A 16,348-nucleotide genomic window follows, 5' to 3' on the forward strand; every position below is an offset into this window, starting at 1 on the left:
AGAATATAACATATGAAATTGCTGAAGTATAATGTGTTTATAGTATTGCACTAATCTATAACAATAGAATATCAACAACATGTCATCCAGTGATATGCAGGCGAAATAAAGTAGCCATGAGAAATGCAGGGTTACCAGGATAGGGTAAGGGTTAGGTCTGGGAAGAATGCTTTTTAGAGGGGCAGTGTGGACTCTATGGGCTGAATGGCCTGCTTCCATACCGTACGGATTCTTGGATTCTACAAAGAAATTCTCTCAAACTTCTTAGCTGCTCAGGCAATTATTTGGTTATCCATTTGTCACCGTGTATCATTAGCATACTCCAAGTGCTAATTTTATTTGTCCATTTGTTTGAAAAGATGATGAAGCATTAAGTTTCAAAATTCCACAAAGCATAATATCAAAGCAGCTTTTAGACCAAACTGATCTATGCCTGAGACTGTGCAGCACAGAAAATGTGAACCATACTCATGCACACAAATAAATCCAAAAACCAGGGCCTCAGGGTAGTTGTCTACCTGGTAACAGTTTTGTGATGATTATCCAATGTCGACAATTACCAAGCAACAGATGTTTTTAAATGAGAATACATTTCATAAGTAGACTGTCTAATTGAAAGATGTTAACAGGTGAACAAGGCAATAGGATAAAGTGTTAAACAATTCATTGCTTACAATAATCCTGACAGTCATTAAATGCCATGCCACATGGCATCAATTATGTCTCTGAATAATTTAATGCATGTGTACAGCATCTGGAGATGTACAAGAGACAACATAAATGTCATGACCTGTTGCGTAACAGCTGCATAAATGTCAGAAAGTGTGATGTGTGGGGTCGGGGAAGGTGGGCCGGAGGGGAACACTTCCATTTATTAATGTACCACATTTGAAAATGAAAATAAGCTAAAAAATGTAAAAGTTTCTGTGAATATCACAGGAGGTTCAGCAATGTAAATCCGAAGAACACATACTTAAATAAGGAGAGTGGGGTTAAAATTTAAGCAAGCTAAGAGAAGCACAGTAGAGATATATGGCTACAACAACATACCAAAAGGAAACAAGAGAATCAGATAACAGTACCAACATGGATGTCCAAAAAACATTTATATATACATACAGACACACATTCATGTTAAAAGAACAGGGGATGTTTAAAATTGGGGCAGATTGATTCTTGACTGCCGTCTGGACAATTAGGGATGGGCAGTAGCCTAGCCAGCAAAAAACACATTTGGAAAAATGTAATTTCATTATATTCTGATTCTCAAATTTAAGTCAATGTGTAAAAGAAACAATTCCCAGGTTGTTCATACTTCCTGCAGCTGGCAGACTGGATGAGATCTGAGATCACTTTTGAACAAAATGCTTCCTGAAGGTTATTATATTTTTGTGCAAAATGACACAGGTCTGAGATGTTTTGTAAATAATAAAATTAGGAAATTAGATCATGTTTGAAAAGTTCCTGACCTAAGTGGTGAATCTGTACTTCCGTTTAGTAAATGTACTCAAAAACTATATTCAAGATATTCACTGGAGATTAGCCAAATAAGAGGGAATTTGACTGAAATGTAGAAAATTCCAACAGGGCTGGATAGACTGGATGCAGGGATGACATTTTATTTGGTTGGGAGGTTGGGAGGTGGGGTTGAAGTTGGGGGTGAGGGTGATCGAGAGCACATGGGGAGGTGGTTGGTGTGTGTACTTCCATAACATGAGATCAGTCTCAAGATATGGGATACACCACTTTTATGCTGAGATGAGGAGAGCTTTCATGGGTGATGAACCTGGGTAATTCTCTCCCACAGAAGGCTATGGAGGCCAGGTCACTGCAGTTTTATGAAAAAATATAGATTTTTAGAGATGTCAAAGGGTATGGGGAAAGAGTGGGAACGTTACATTGAGACAGAGCCTTAATGAATGAATTTTGGCGTGACTCAAATGACTTACTCCAATTGAGTTGAGGATCATCAGGTCACCCATGATCTCTTTGAGAGTGGAGTCGACTCAATGGGCTGAATGACCTTCTGCTCCTGAATTTATGCTTTTGTGTTATTATTTCCAGAATTCTGCAACTAGGTGATAATAACAGAGAGATGGAATGAGCAAGTTATAAAACGCACATTGAGTATAGAAGTTGGGAGGTCATGTTGCAGCTGTACAGAGCATTGGTTAGGCCACTTTTGGAATACTGCATGCAGTTCTGGTATCCCAGCCATAGGGAATGGAGGGTTTGAGGTATAGGGACAGGCTGAATAAGCTGAGGCTATGAAGGGGAATGGGTAGGGTGAATAGACAAGGTCTTTTCCTTGGATTTGGAGAGTCCAATACTCTCCCAACATAGGGAGATAGGTTTAAGGTGAGAGGGGAAAGATTTAAAATGGATCTAAGGGGCAACTATTTTCATACAGAGGGTGGTGCATGAATGGAATGAGCTTCAAGAGAAACTGGAGGAAACTAGTACAATTGCAACATTTAAAAGGCATCTGAATTGATATATGAACAGGAATGGTTTTGAGGACTATGTGCCAGATTCTAGCAAATGCGACTTGATTAATTAATTGGTGGCATGGTGGCTCAATGGTTAGCACTGCTGCCTCACAGCACCAAGGACCTGGGTTTGATTCCAACCTCAGAATGTGTGGAATTTGCACATTCCTCCCGTGTCTGCGTACGTTTCCTCAGGTGCTTTGTTTTGCTCCCACAATCCAAATATGTGCAGGCTAGGTGAATTGGCCATGCTAAATTGCACATAGTGTTCAGGGATGTTAGGCTAGGTGCACTGGACAGGGATAAATATAGAGGTAAAAACAATGACTGCAGGTGCTGGAAACCAGATTCTGGATCAGTGGGTGCTGGAAGAGCACAGCAGTTCAGGCAGCATCCAACGCGCAGCAAATCGACTTTTCGGGCAAAAGCCCTTCATCAGGACAACAGGGTCGGGGAATGGGTTGGGGTGGGTTTCTCTTTGGAGGGTCGGTGTGGCCTTGTTGGGCTGAAGGACCTCTTTCCACACTGTAGGGATTCTAAGTTAAAAGTCACACAACACCAAGTTATAGTCCAACAGGTTTATTTGGAAACACTAGCTTTCAGAGCGATGGTCCTTCATCAGGTGGTTGTGGAGAATAAAATTGTAAGATTCAGAATTTATAGCAAAGGTTTACAGTGTGATGTAACTGAAATTATATATTGAAAAAGGCCAGGGTTGTTTGTTAAGTTTCTCATGTTTTGTAATGACCATGTTGGTTTCTTCTTTCATATGTAAATTGCAAAACTTTTTTAAAAGTTACATTCTCAAGTGAACTTTAACAATTGGTGTTATGTCAGCCCAGATAATGTATTGAAGGTGTGAGCTACCCTGTGTGAGGCTGTCTGTGCCACAATGGTCAGACTGATTATCTAAAAAATGGATTTACAGGATCTCTACAGGGATTTACAGATTTACAGGAATTCTAATTTAGGATATCTGCTCGACAGCTTGATGATTCTATAAATGCAAAAGATTTGATTATTTCCAAACTTGAAAAACAAGGGATGATAAATTGTTGTCACATTCATTCCATTCTGCAGAATATGGTATCAGATTCCATAGCTGCTATGTAATACTGAAACCTTTACAAAGTTAACCATTCCGTCATTATATGAATTACAGCATTAACAACACAAATCAACAATAAATTCACCCAATACATATCTATAATGTAATTGCTCTAAAAACATCTGACCTTGCAGGATGGAGATTATTAGGAATATGGAGTAGAAAAAAAGGGAAAGTTAGTAAGTTGAGGCAAAAAAAAGGCCATTGTTAAAAGATTATTGATGAATCTTGTTGCTCTAATGCAAGAGACAGGAAGGAAGCAAGATAGTTGAATGTTGGGAAGGAGTTTGGGTAAAAGAGCAACTGAAAGAGGAGTCACTGAAGATAACAACTTATCAATACTTAAAATTTATCTATGGAACATGGTCTTTGGCATTAAAAGAGATTTTCTTTCTGTGCCAGGCATATTATAATGGGACACAATTGGAGAAGGATGAAAAATGGTTTAAACATCATTATTTAAAGATGACGAAGTGATTATCAATGAATACAAAGGATTAAAGGGTGTACTCTCTTACCCAAAGTATACCTTTGTTGAAAAGAAGCCTCTGAGGATCTTCCTCTGGTTGAAACTCACTTATCTTTCATTAGTTGAATCAGTGCATAAAGATCAAAAATAAACTGACTGATGTTTAGTTCTCACCACAAGGGTAACGTAAAGATTTGTAGTTTAGGTGCCAGTTACCAAGGTTGTTCCCAGGTCCCAGCTCAGCGAACATACCCACAATCAATATCTCACCACAACTTCAAAGCTATCAATTCAATTGAAGGTGGTCAAAGCTACTTGACCTGCAATGAAGAATTGTTCGTGTAAAACTGTTTTAAAGATTACTTTGTTACCTACTAACTTGGCATGGTGAAGTATTACTAGAAAACTATTAAAGAATTTCACAAGACTTTCAATATTGATCTAGCTGCTTAGCATGTATATGCAATAAAAAAAGAACAAAATGTACAATGGCAAGAACATAGACATTTGACATGGTCAGAAATGTTATTAAGAGAACAAATATCACAATTACTGTTATCGTCTTCTTCAAAATTATAAAATTTATGTGTAGCTAGATAACCTGCACTTAGCTGGGCCAAGCCACAATACTTTACACAAACAATTCAACTTCTAAAATTTAATCATTATTGCTGAAAAGTATTGGTGAGGTAGGGAAAGTATTGAAATAAAAATACCATAGTTTCTGAATTCACACTCCCCTCACATTTCCTTTCATCTTCAAAAGTTCATGATAAAGAACAATCTCACAGCTAATAACTATCTTCACGCAGCAACCTACACAATAAGTGCTACAGACTAACTCTCAGAGATCTCCCAAGAAACTCTTATCCTGAACCCAGCCAAAATGCAGACACAGGCAGGTTCCAGCATAGATCACGGAACATGCCTTCCTGGTCCAAAGGTGCTGAAGCCACCTGTACAGATCAAGCTACCATTCCAGCTTGGTCCAGCTACTCTAGAGACACTGGTAACCAAATACTGGCTGCAGACATTTTTCTAATCAATCCGTTTAGAGATGTTATTACAAACCTCGAGATTAGGTAGGACTATTAGTAGTATGGTTTAGCTGCATATATTTCAAACCTTAGTCAACAAGGGTGTTAAATTTACGGTTCTGATTGTCATGTCATGGAGTTTTTTTACACAGTTGCCCTTCTGAAATTAATCAAATTTACGTAGCAATCACAAAGATGCATAAGTAGTATTCTATTACCCTGATGCACTTATGTAAGATATGATTTGTCCATTTAGCATGCAAAACAATACTTTTCACTGTATCTCGGTACATATGATAATAATAAATCAAATTTATGACTTGAAAGTCAAAATGTTATCCAAATTACCAACTTATGTTGAAATAATTCCCAGAAGAAACTGGAAAAGGGTCTTGTGGTGCAGTGATAGGGGCCCTTCATATGGGTGAGAAGATATGAACTCACACCTGCCTCGGATTTATATCACATAGAGTCATACAGTCATAGAGATGTACAGCATGGAAACAGACCCTTCAGTCCAACCTGTCCATGCTGACCAGATATCCCAACCCAATCTAGTCCCACTTGACAGCACCTGGCCCATATCCCTCCAAACCCCTCCTATTCATATACCCTTCCAAATGCCTCTTAAATGTTGCAATTTACCAGCCTCCACCACTTCCTCTGGCAGCTCATTCCATACATGTACCACACTCCAAACAAATTTATTAAAAATAATTTAGAACTGCCAGGAACAGATTAGGTCATTCAAGTTATAAAACTGCAGATCACAGAAGTTAACGGAAAAGATTTTACTGATGGTGTTAATTACACATCTCTCACCAGATTTTCAAACCTCAATTTCAAAACGCAATTTAAAATAAAACATGAATGAATCAGGTAACGTGTTCACATTATTTACACTGTACGTCAATTATCTTGTTGGAGACGGTTTTAAAATATTAGTCGAGCTAAATAACAGGGTATCAAATTACTTGTGTAATTTTTATTTTCATTGATGCAAGAGTTGTTTCTATTAAAGCATCGAGTTTTAGTTTCTGATGCTCAATGTCAGCATCAAGCACACATTATGTCACGTGCCTACAGCAGGGATATCCTGAAATAGTGCAATGCTTCTCTCAGTGTTGTATTTCCAAAGAGACACTGAACAGTGATTATAGAGTCATAGAGATGTTGGATGGAGGTTTGCTCAATGAGCTGAAAGGTTCATTTCCAGATGTTTTGTTACCTTACTAAGTAACATCATCAGTGGACCTCAGGCTAAGCAAAGCTGAAAATTCCTGCTTTGTATTTATATGTTTGGGTTTCTTTGGGTTGGTGATGTCATTTCCTGTGGTGATGTTATTTCCTCTGGTGAAGTCACTTCCTGTTCCTTTTCTCAGGGGGTAGTAGATGGGGTCTAATTCAATGTGTTTGCTGATACAGTTCCGGTTGCAATACCACGCATCAGAACATTATTTCAATGAGCCAACACACTGCAGCACAGAGGAACTACGCAGAGCAGGGGAAAATCACCTATCTCAAGTATTCAAGAAGAATGGTACCCAATGAACATAGTCTACTGATTTCTCAGCAACAAACCCAAACAAGCAGACAAAACACATCCAGAAACCCTTGCCACTCTCTCCCACATCAAAGACATCTCAGAAATGACTGCCAGACTACTCAGACCCTTGGCATCATGGTAGCCCACAAACCCACCAAACAGCGCTAATGAACTTGAAAGACCCTATACAGACAATGAACAAACTAATGTCATTTACAAAATACCATGCAAGAACTGTAACAAACACTGCGTTGGACAAACAGGCAGAAAACTAGCCACCAGGGTATATGGACACCAACTAGCTACAAAAAGACATGACTCTCTCTCACTAGTATCCTCACATACGGATGAGGAAGGATACCACTTCGACTGGGACAATATATCCATCCTAGGACAAGCCAAACAGAGACACGCACAAAAATTCCTAGAAATATGGCATTCCAACCAAAACTCTATCAACAAACACATCGCTTTAGACCCCATCTACCACCCCGAGAAAAAGAACAGGAAATGACTTCACCACAGGAAATAACATCACCACAGGAAATGACATAACCAACCCAAAGAAACCCAAGTAAATAGAACGCAGGAATTTTCATCATTGCTTCATTTGAGGTCCACTGAAGATGTTACCTAGTAAGGTAACGAAACATCTGGAAATGAACCTTTAGCTCAGTGAGCAAACCTACATCCAAAATCTCAACCTGAGCTACAAATCTTCTCAAAACTTGCTAAGTCATAGAGATGTACAGCAGAGAAACAGACCCTTCGGTCCAACTCATCCATGCTGACCAGACCTAGTCCAATTTACCAGCACTTGGTCCATATCCTTTTAAACCCCTCCTATTCACATACCCATCCAGATGACTTTTAAAAGCTGTAAGTATACCAGCCTCTAACACCTCATCTGTCAGCTCATTCTATACATGCATCACCCTCTGCGTGAAAATGTTGCATCTTAGGCCCCTTTTATATCTCCTTCCTCTCACCCTAAACCCATGCCCTCTAACCCACAGCAGCGAAAAAGACCTTCTCCATTTATCCCCTCACGATTTTATAAACCTCTATAAGGTCACCCCTCAGCCTCTGATGCTCCAGGGATAATAGCCTCAACCTATTAAGCCTCTCCCCTATAGCTCAAATCCTCCAACCCTGGCAACACCCTTGTAAATCTTTTCTGAACTCTTTCAAGTTTCATAACATCCTTCCGATAGGAAGGAGACCAGAACTGCATACAATATTCCAAAAGTGGCCTAACCAATGTCCTGTACAGCTGCAACATGACTTCCGAACTCCCATACTCAATGCTCTGACCAATAAAGTAAAGCATACCAAATGCCTTCTTCACTATCCTATCTACCTGCAACTCTATTTTCAAGGAACTATGCAACTGCACTCCAAGGTGTCTTTGTTGAGCAAAACTCCCCAGCTTGCCTGTCCTGTTGACATAAACTTAAAAATCTCATGTTACTGTTTGACAGAGTTGTCCTGATGAATACTTCTCCAATGCCAAAAATAGTTTTACAGATTTACAACAACAGGATTTGAATGAAGAAGTAAAGAAGTCTTGCATGAAGTTTTAGAGAGTTCTGGAGAGACTGCACCTAGAATAATCTCTGCATTCTAAAGAAGGATATAACTGCCATCGAGGGTGTGCAAATAAAATTCATGAGACTAATATCTGAGATGGAGGGATTGTTCCAGCAGGACTGATCCTAGAGATTGGTCCTGTATTCATTGAGTTACAAGAATGAGGGGTAACCACATTAAAGCATACAACATTCTTCCAGGGCTCAACAGGGTAGATGAAAGGAAGATATTTACAATCGCTTGTGCAGGATCTAGAACCATGAAAGAGAGTCTTTAGAACAAGTGGTATGCCCTTTTGAGTTAAGATGAGGAGGAATTTGCTCACTCAGAGGGTTGTGAATCTTCAGAATTTTCTACTCTTGAAGATTATGAAAATCAGGAGCTCGAGTCAAGACAGAGATCATTTGACTTATAGTAACTAAAAGTGTTCATGGATATGGGGATAATGTGGGAAAATTATGTTGAGGTAGGTATTAGCCATAATTTGGCAAAGCGGGCTCAAGAGGCCTGTTGCTTATATTTCCTGTACCCAATTTCATATCTACAGTATGCAAATGGATGCCATTTCACTACATAAACTTAATGACTTCTAAAACTATAGATTTAATTTGAAGTGTTTTAAATTCAGGAACAGCCTGAATATGCTACATAGTACAAATTATTTATTTTCTTAAAGTTTTCATGCAATAAAGCAAATACTGCTCATCAAATATATTCATTATGAACTTATTAACAATTCATGTTGGCATGATTCAAAATTCTTCCAAAGTATTCAAAATCAAATCTGTTATACACATGATATCACAATATGTTCTAATGATATTTTGAGATCGAAGGGTTTGTTGGAATCATACAGTATTACAATTGAATATGATTAAATTTATCATAACTTAATTACTTTTTTTCCCAGCATATTCACAAAACTTAAAGACCTAAATGATGAGTACAAGTTGCATAATTTTGATTTGTATTTCCTTGAATTTAGAAGATTTTGAATGATCAAGGTCTGTAAGATGGAGAGAGAATCCAAATGGCAACTACAGAGAAATTATTTTATCACAGCGAATCCAAAACAAGGGAGCATAGCCTTAAAACTGGAAGTGAACCAAAATCAGCAAATACTCTCCAAGTAAAGATCAGTGGAAATCTGGGACAATGTTCACCTCAAAAGGCTGTAAATGCTGAACTAATTGAAAGTTTTGATGATTGCTATTATTAGGTTTGTGAGACTCATTTGCCTATACCTGCTGTAATACCATATACTCATGCATTATTCCTGCAAATAGCAAGATAGCGGCAATTGTGGTAGGCAGCATCCAAGCTCTGAGCCCGGGGCTCTTACACTCTTTCCATTTTTCTTTTCTCTTCTTCTACTGGTGTACTTTTTGCCTTTTTTTTCAGCTTTTAAAGTTTGTTTTCTTTTGGAGACAGCTCAGGCATGGAGGCGATGGCATTCGGGTCTGGAGTGTGGCAATGGGTGAGCCCAGAGCAGGATTCAATAGTTGAAAGAACGAGCTGAAAATGTGTTGGTGGAAAAGTGCAGCAGGTCAGGCAGCATCCAAGGAGCAGAAGAGTCGACGTTTCGGGCATGAGCCCTTCTTCAGGAGGGTTGAAGAAGGGCTCATTCCTGAAGAAGGGCTCATATCCGAAATGTCGACTCTCCTGCTCCTTGGATGCTGCCTGACCTGCTGCGCTTTTCCAACAACACATTTTCAGGTCTGATCTCCAGCATCTGCAGTCCTCACTTTCTCCTAGTTGAAAGAACGAGCCCAGTATGGAGAATAAATCAAGCCCTCATTGTGGAATGTAAGTCCTCATGGGGAAAGCCCAATGTGGAACTTCTACAGAGTCATGACTAAAGAAGGACTGTAATGCTGAACATTTAAATGTATTCTTTATTTTTCCACATTGTACTTGAGATTTTGGAACTAGGTACTGCCATCATTCCAGAGTCTTCAATCTCTTTTTACCAATACTTAAGTTAACCAACGATAACTACGTATGTTAGTATTTATTGTACATATTTAATATGTGGTAAATGAAATGTATTTTGTATCATTTGTTTCCACACTGTAAGTCTGGGCGGCACGGTGGCACAGTGGTTAGCACTGCTGCCTCACAGCGCCTGTAGACCCGGGTTCAATTCCCGACTCAGGCGACTGACTGTGTGGAGTTTGCACGTTCTCCCCGTGTCTGCGTGGGTTTCCTCCGGGTGCTCCGGTTTCCTCCCACAGTCCAAAGATGTGCGGGTCAGGTGAATTGGCCAAGCTAAATTGCCCGTAGTGTTAGGTAAGGGGTAAATGTAGGGGTATGGGTGGGTTGCGCTTCGGCGGGTCGGTGTGGACTTGTTGGGCCGAAGGGCCTGTTTCCACACTGTAAGTCTAATCTAATCTAATCTAAATCTAATTAGGACTTCAAAAAAGTTTAATACTGAATGGTAATTTCTCACATTTTAAATCACTCAAGCAATGAAAAATTGTCTGAAGTAAAATTGCTTTGGTTTGTTTTCCCATGTATGTTTGGAAAGTGTGTTTAAAGCAATGGAATGCTTGACTAAAATCTTGCAGTTGTGGTGGTAAGTGGTGACAGCAGTTTAAAATGATCAGTTAAGATATCACATTGCTGTATTGTTACAGCACTAAAAAATTTTTCACGTCAGTATAATTTTTCTTATACAGTACTGAACTCATGTTCTCAATAAGGCATCTGTTAACATTATATAAACCTATAGAAATACATAGTTTCCTTCTGCTTATGTTTACTTTAAATTTGTGTTCCTGTTTTATGAATTTAAAACCTGTAAAACTTCCTGAAAAATGATATCAGTAAGCATTTTTTTTTGAAAACGTGATTGTAATCAGTAATGAAATAAAAACAAATAACCTGGCATTGAGCGCAAGGCTGTAACTCAATCTCAATGTTGCACTGAAGTTCATAATCTGCTAAATGCTTCAACTTCACAGTTTGAGATGTCATCACAATTGGTTGAGTGAATTACAGCTTGTAACTATTTGTATAAATATTGTATATATCATGTACAAACACAACACCAAATATCTCAGATTTTTTCAATGAGTAACTGGGTGATATGGAGGGGTCTCTGAAATGATTCACCAAGCTGGTTTTAACCAAAGTACAAAAGAAATTTCAAATATGCATCAATAATCAATCAAATTCCTGTTCACTGCACAGCAAGCCCTGTTGTAAAGAAACATTTGGACATCAGAAAAGAACACATTGACAACACAAATTAATGCTCTTGCCAGCTAGATAACCTGCTGACACTCATCATCAAAACTTAATAAGTATATACTTGGATAATATATAGGGGACAACTGCCACCTCTGGAAACACGCCCCATTTAGAAACCTCCATTTTCAGAAGGAGGGAATAAAGGAGAAAATAAAGAAGTAAACATTCAATGCTGAAATATCTTTGTCACAAAACTGTAACTCAAAAAGCTGAAAATTTATCTACCAATATCAACAGGTGATATATTGAACATTCACAAAAGTCTCAGCGGACTATGAAACTTGTCTTTTGTCCATATAAACACTAACAGAAAGTTATAAGTAAGTTGCAAACCACTTGCGAGTAGAGTTCAAATACCCTTTTACATTAAAGAGGCAATACATATCAGCTTAAAGTCTGATAATTACGTATTTGATTAACTAATTGTGTAACTTTTTCAAAATGGGATTAAAAAACAACACCAAACTTGCTTCAATCAAAGAAAGTCTTATCTTAATATTTACCACCATTAGCATAAGCAAGTGAAATTTACTGGCCTAGTCACACGTTTTGAGTCAGCAAGTTCAATTTGTGAATTACAGAAGGGATTCCTGACTCAGTATGTAGACAGGCGAACTGGGGTCGGGGCAGTGGAGAAGGGGGGAGGCCATATTGAATTTGGTGCTAGGCAACAAGCCAGACCAGGTGTCAGATCTCTCAGTGGTAGAACATTTTGTTGACAGTGCTCAGAAATGTCTCACCCTTACCATACCCATGAAGAGGTATACGAGCAGCCAGTATGGCACGGTGGCTCAGTGGTTAGTACTACAGCCCCACAGTGCCAGGGACCCAGGTTCGATTCCAACCTTGGTTGACTATCTGTGTGGAGTTTGCGCATTCGCCCTGTGTCTGTATGGGTTTCCTCCAGGTGCTTCGGTTTCCTCCCACAATCCAAAGATATGCAGGTTAGCTGAATTTACCATGCTAAATTGCCTATAGTGTTCAGGAATGTGTGTTGGCATTAGTGGTAAATGTAGTGTAACAGATTTCCCCAACAGGGTAGGGAACAGATCTGGGTGGGTTACTCTTTGGAGGGTTGGTGTGGACTTATTGGGCCTAATGGCTTGTTCCACACTGTAGGGATTCTATGATTGTCTGTATGGGAAGGTGTTTAATTGGGGGAGAGGAAATTATACTGCATACGACAGAAGCTGTGGAGTATAAATTGGAAACAATCATTCAACAGGAAAAGCACAACAGAAATGTGGAGACAGTTTAAGGAGCACTTGTTGTTAGTGTTGGATAACTTTGTCCCAACGAGACAGGCAAGGAATGGTAAGGTGAAGGAGCCTAGGATGACAAGAGCAGAGGGGCTTCTCATAAAAAGGAAGATGGAAGCTTACTTAAGGTTGAGGAATCAAGGATCTGGCACAGCTTTAGAGGATTACAGCCTAGCTAGGAAAGAACCCAAAAATAGATGGAGGAGAGCTAGGAGGGGGCATAAAAAATCCTTGGCAGGATGGATTAAGGAAAACCCAAAGGTTTTCTGCACATATGTGAAGAATAAGAGGATGATCGGGGAGAGGGTAGGCCAATCAGGGATAGTGGACGGAACTTGTGCCTGGAGTCTGAAGAGGTAGGGGAGGCCCTAAATGAGTCTTTTTTGCTTCAGTATTCACGAGAGAGAGGGATCTTGTTGATAGTGAGAACACTGTGGACCAGGTTAACAGGCTTGAACAGATTGATATTAAGAAGTGGATGTGCTGGAAATTCTGGGAAGTATCAAGATAGATAAGTCTCCAGCTGGACCAGATTTATGCAAGATTACTATGGGAAGCAAGGAATGACCAGATATATCCAAGATTACTATGGGTAGCATGGGAAGCATGTCTGGCAATGATCTCTGCATCCTCACTCTCCATGGGAATAGTACCAGCTGATTGGAGGTAGATAAATGTTCCTCTGTTCAAGAAAGGGAATAGAGAAGTCCCTGAGGATTACAGACCAGTCAGTCTTATACCTGTGGTAAGCAAGGATTCTAAGAAATAGGATTTATGACTATTTGGAAAAACATAGTTTGATTAAAGAAAGCCAGCATGGCTTTATAAGGGGCAGATCATGCTTCACAACCTTTACTGAGTGCTTTGAGGACATGACAAGTTGATGAAGGTCGAGCTGGGGATGTGGTGTATATGGATTTCAATGAGACATTTGATAAGGTTTCCCACTATAGGCTCATTCAGAAATTTAAAAGGTATGGGATGGGGAAATTCAGCTATCTGGATACAGAAATGGCTGGCTGAAAGAAGACAGCAAGTGGTAGTGGATGGAAAATATTCCGCCTGGAGGCGAGTGCTGTCCCACAGGGATCTGTTCTTGGGCCTCTGCTCTTTGCAGCTTTTATAAATGACTTGGGTGAAGAAGTGGAAGAGTGGGTTAGTAAGTTTGCCAATGATACAAAGGATGGTGGTGTTGTAGATAGTGTCAAGGGCTGCTGCATGCTACAAAATGACATTGACAGATGCAGAGCTGGGCTGAGAAATTGCAGGTGGAGTTCAACCTGGATAAATACAAAGTGATTCATTTTGGAAAGTCGAATTTGAATGCTGAATACAGAATTAAAGACAGAGATTCTTGACAGTGTGGAGGAACAGTGGGATCTTGGGTCCAAGTAGGATCCCTCAAAGTTGCCACCCAAGTTGACAGGGTCATTAAGAAGGTATATTCCAAGTTAGACCACACTTGGAATATTATGTCCAGTTCTGGTCACCTCGTTATAGAATGTAGATGCATTAGAGTAGATTTATCAGGATGCTGCCTGGATTGGAGGGCTTGTCTTATGAGATATTGAGTGAGCTATGGCTTTTCATTCTGGAGAGAAGAAAGAAGAGAGGTGACTTGATAGAGATGTACAAAGTACTGAGAGGCATAGATAGAGTAGAGAGCCAGAGACTTTTCCCCAGGGCAGAAATGGTTGCCATGAAGGGTCATAATGTAAAAGGTAATTGAAGGAAGGTATAGAGGAGATGTTAGAGGTAGGTTCTTTCCACAGAGAGTGGTGGTCACGTGGATTGCAGGCCAACGGTGCTAGTAGAGCCAGAGACACTAGGGACATTTAAGAAGCTGCTGGACAAACACATGGATGGCAGGAAATTGAGGGGTATTTAGGTTAGGTTGATCTTAGATTAAGATAAATGCTCAGCACAGCATCGCGGGCCAAAGGGCCTGTACAATGCTGTGCTGTTCTATGTCCTATGTGTGAAAACAGTTTCTTCCAGTGGGATGCAAGGGCCATTCAATTCAAAATAGGCTTTCAAAAAGGATACACTAAGAGTAAACCATCTACACAGATCACAGTTTAATACTTTACAAGTAGGCAAGGGAACTAGCAGACTGGGCCAGTTTGATAACACTTATGGTATTTTAAATAAGTTAAAGAAGTATGGTTGCAATAATATGGTACAGGGCCATGTTTAGTTGGGACCGCCTTTATATTGCAACGTATATCTCTTTAAAACAAACTATTTGTTCTTCGCAATTTCATTCAAACCGTTTTAGGTGAAGTCTATCAATAAGCGTGCGTTAAAAACGAAAAGTAGAGCTTTACAACATTTATTAAAAACAGTTAAAATTTAGAAAGTAATTTGCTTATGCGAGTCTTAATTCATTGAGACAAAAGAAAACAAAACTCCAATGAGGACATTCCAAATAGATCAATGTTTGAAACTTTGGTTTAAAGAGAGCGAGTTTTCAAGAAAGCAAACTTACAGCAATGAGGGTGAGGTTTCTGGGTTCACTGGCCGCATTAGGTCCTGGAGACAGTTCACTGTCGCAGTTTTTGGGAGCCCGGTTGTTTTCGGGCTGTTGTTGCTGCTGTTGTTTGGCTTTGGGGGTCTTCTTGCTGCGTGTTTCCAGGTACTTCTGGTGCAGTACGAGTTTGTCCCTGCGTTCTTGCTCGATGCGCTGCGGCTGGTTCTGCTCGTAGCGGACCTGGCAGACTGCATGGTGCCGGCGACATAGCTCAATCCGTTGTCTCAACCTCTCCACGATCGCGCTGTGTTTTGGGTTTGGGGGCATATTGTAATCCCCCATTTTTATCTCCCAGCATATAATTTTGACAAGTTTTCGTCCGCCGATTTCGCTTCTTTAACCTTACACCACCCTTTCCAAAATGGATTGCAATAAAAAAAACTTGGTTCCTTTTGTTTGGACTAAATCAAATCTACTTTACATCATGAAGATGATAGAACTCAATTTTTCTCGTGTTACTGTGATTTCCTTCTGACAAACAAACATGGGAGACACAGGCCCCTTTAATGCTCCAACGAATACTTTTTCTTAACACAATATCTTTGGATCTGTTCGCTGTTCACACGATCCTTTTCTTCTGTCCCGACTAAAGAGAGGAAAATGAGGGGGAGGGCGAGGAGGAGGAGTGAAGGGAGGGAGATTCGAGGAGGAGGAGTGAAGCGGGGGAAGAAAAGACAACAACATGCAGAAAAGTGTTCAAAAAAAAACAGATCCCGCTGAAACTTGGGAAGTTGTTTCTGACTGCAGGCGGATTCGGAGCAGGGAGGTCACTGCTGCTGCTCGTCCAGATGCAGGAAGCTTTGTCAGCGCTGCCAGGACGGCGATCTGGAGCAACTTTGCAGGCGGTACTGTTTGCTATGCGCCCCGCCGCTGTTTGCTCACTTACTACACCAAGCTGGTATTCACACCGTGTGTGAGAGAGTGAGGGGGGAGGCTCTCTCCCCACACTAGCGGAATGATATCGCTACTGCCTGAGTAAACAAGAGAAGGGAAAGGAAAACAAAACTCAGGCTCTCAACAGCAAACAAAATGGTCGAACAGGCATTTAAAAGAGATTTAAAGGAAAAT

The 16,348-nt window shown here is 40.0% G+C and overlaps 1 protein-coding gene across 3 annotated transcripts in view; it reads right to left on the reverse strand.

Moving 5' to 3' along the window:
* The window catches only part of LOC132816692 (mastermind-like protein 2), a 385,512-nt gene extending 369,382 nt beyond the window's left edge, over positions 1-16,130 (reverse strand). For 2 of the 3 annotated variants that reach the window (XM_060826562.1, XM_060826561.1), the window contains exon 1: positions 15,239-16,130. In XM_060826562.1, coding sequence (XP_060682545.1) covers positions 15,239-15,562 — 324 coding nt within the window. In that variant the 5' untranslated portion in view covers positions 15,563-16,130. The remainder of the gene's footprint in view (positions 1-15,238) is intronic. The other variant, XM_060826563.1, reaches the window with a different exon arrangement.
* Between the last annotated feature and the right edge of the window lie 218 nt (positions 16,131-16,348).

Source organism: Hemiscyllium ocellatum, chromosome 6, assembly GCF_020745735.1.
Source record: "Hemiscyllium ocellatum isolate sHemOce1 chromosome 6, sHemOce1.pat.X.cur, whole genome shotgun sequence".
Taxonomy (NCBI): Eukaryota; Metazoa; Chordata; class Chondrichthyes; order Orectolobiformes; family Hemiscylliidae; genus Hemiscyllium; species Hemiscyllium ocellatum.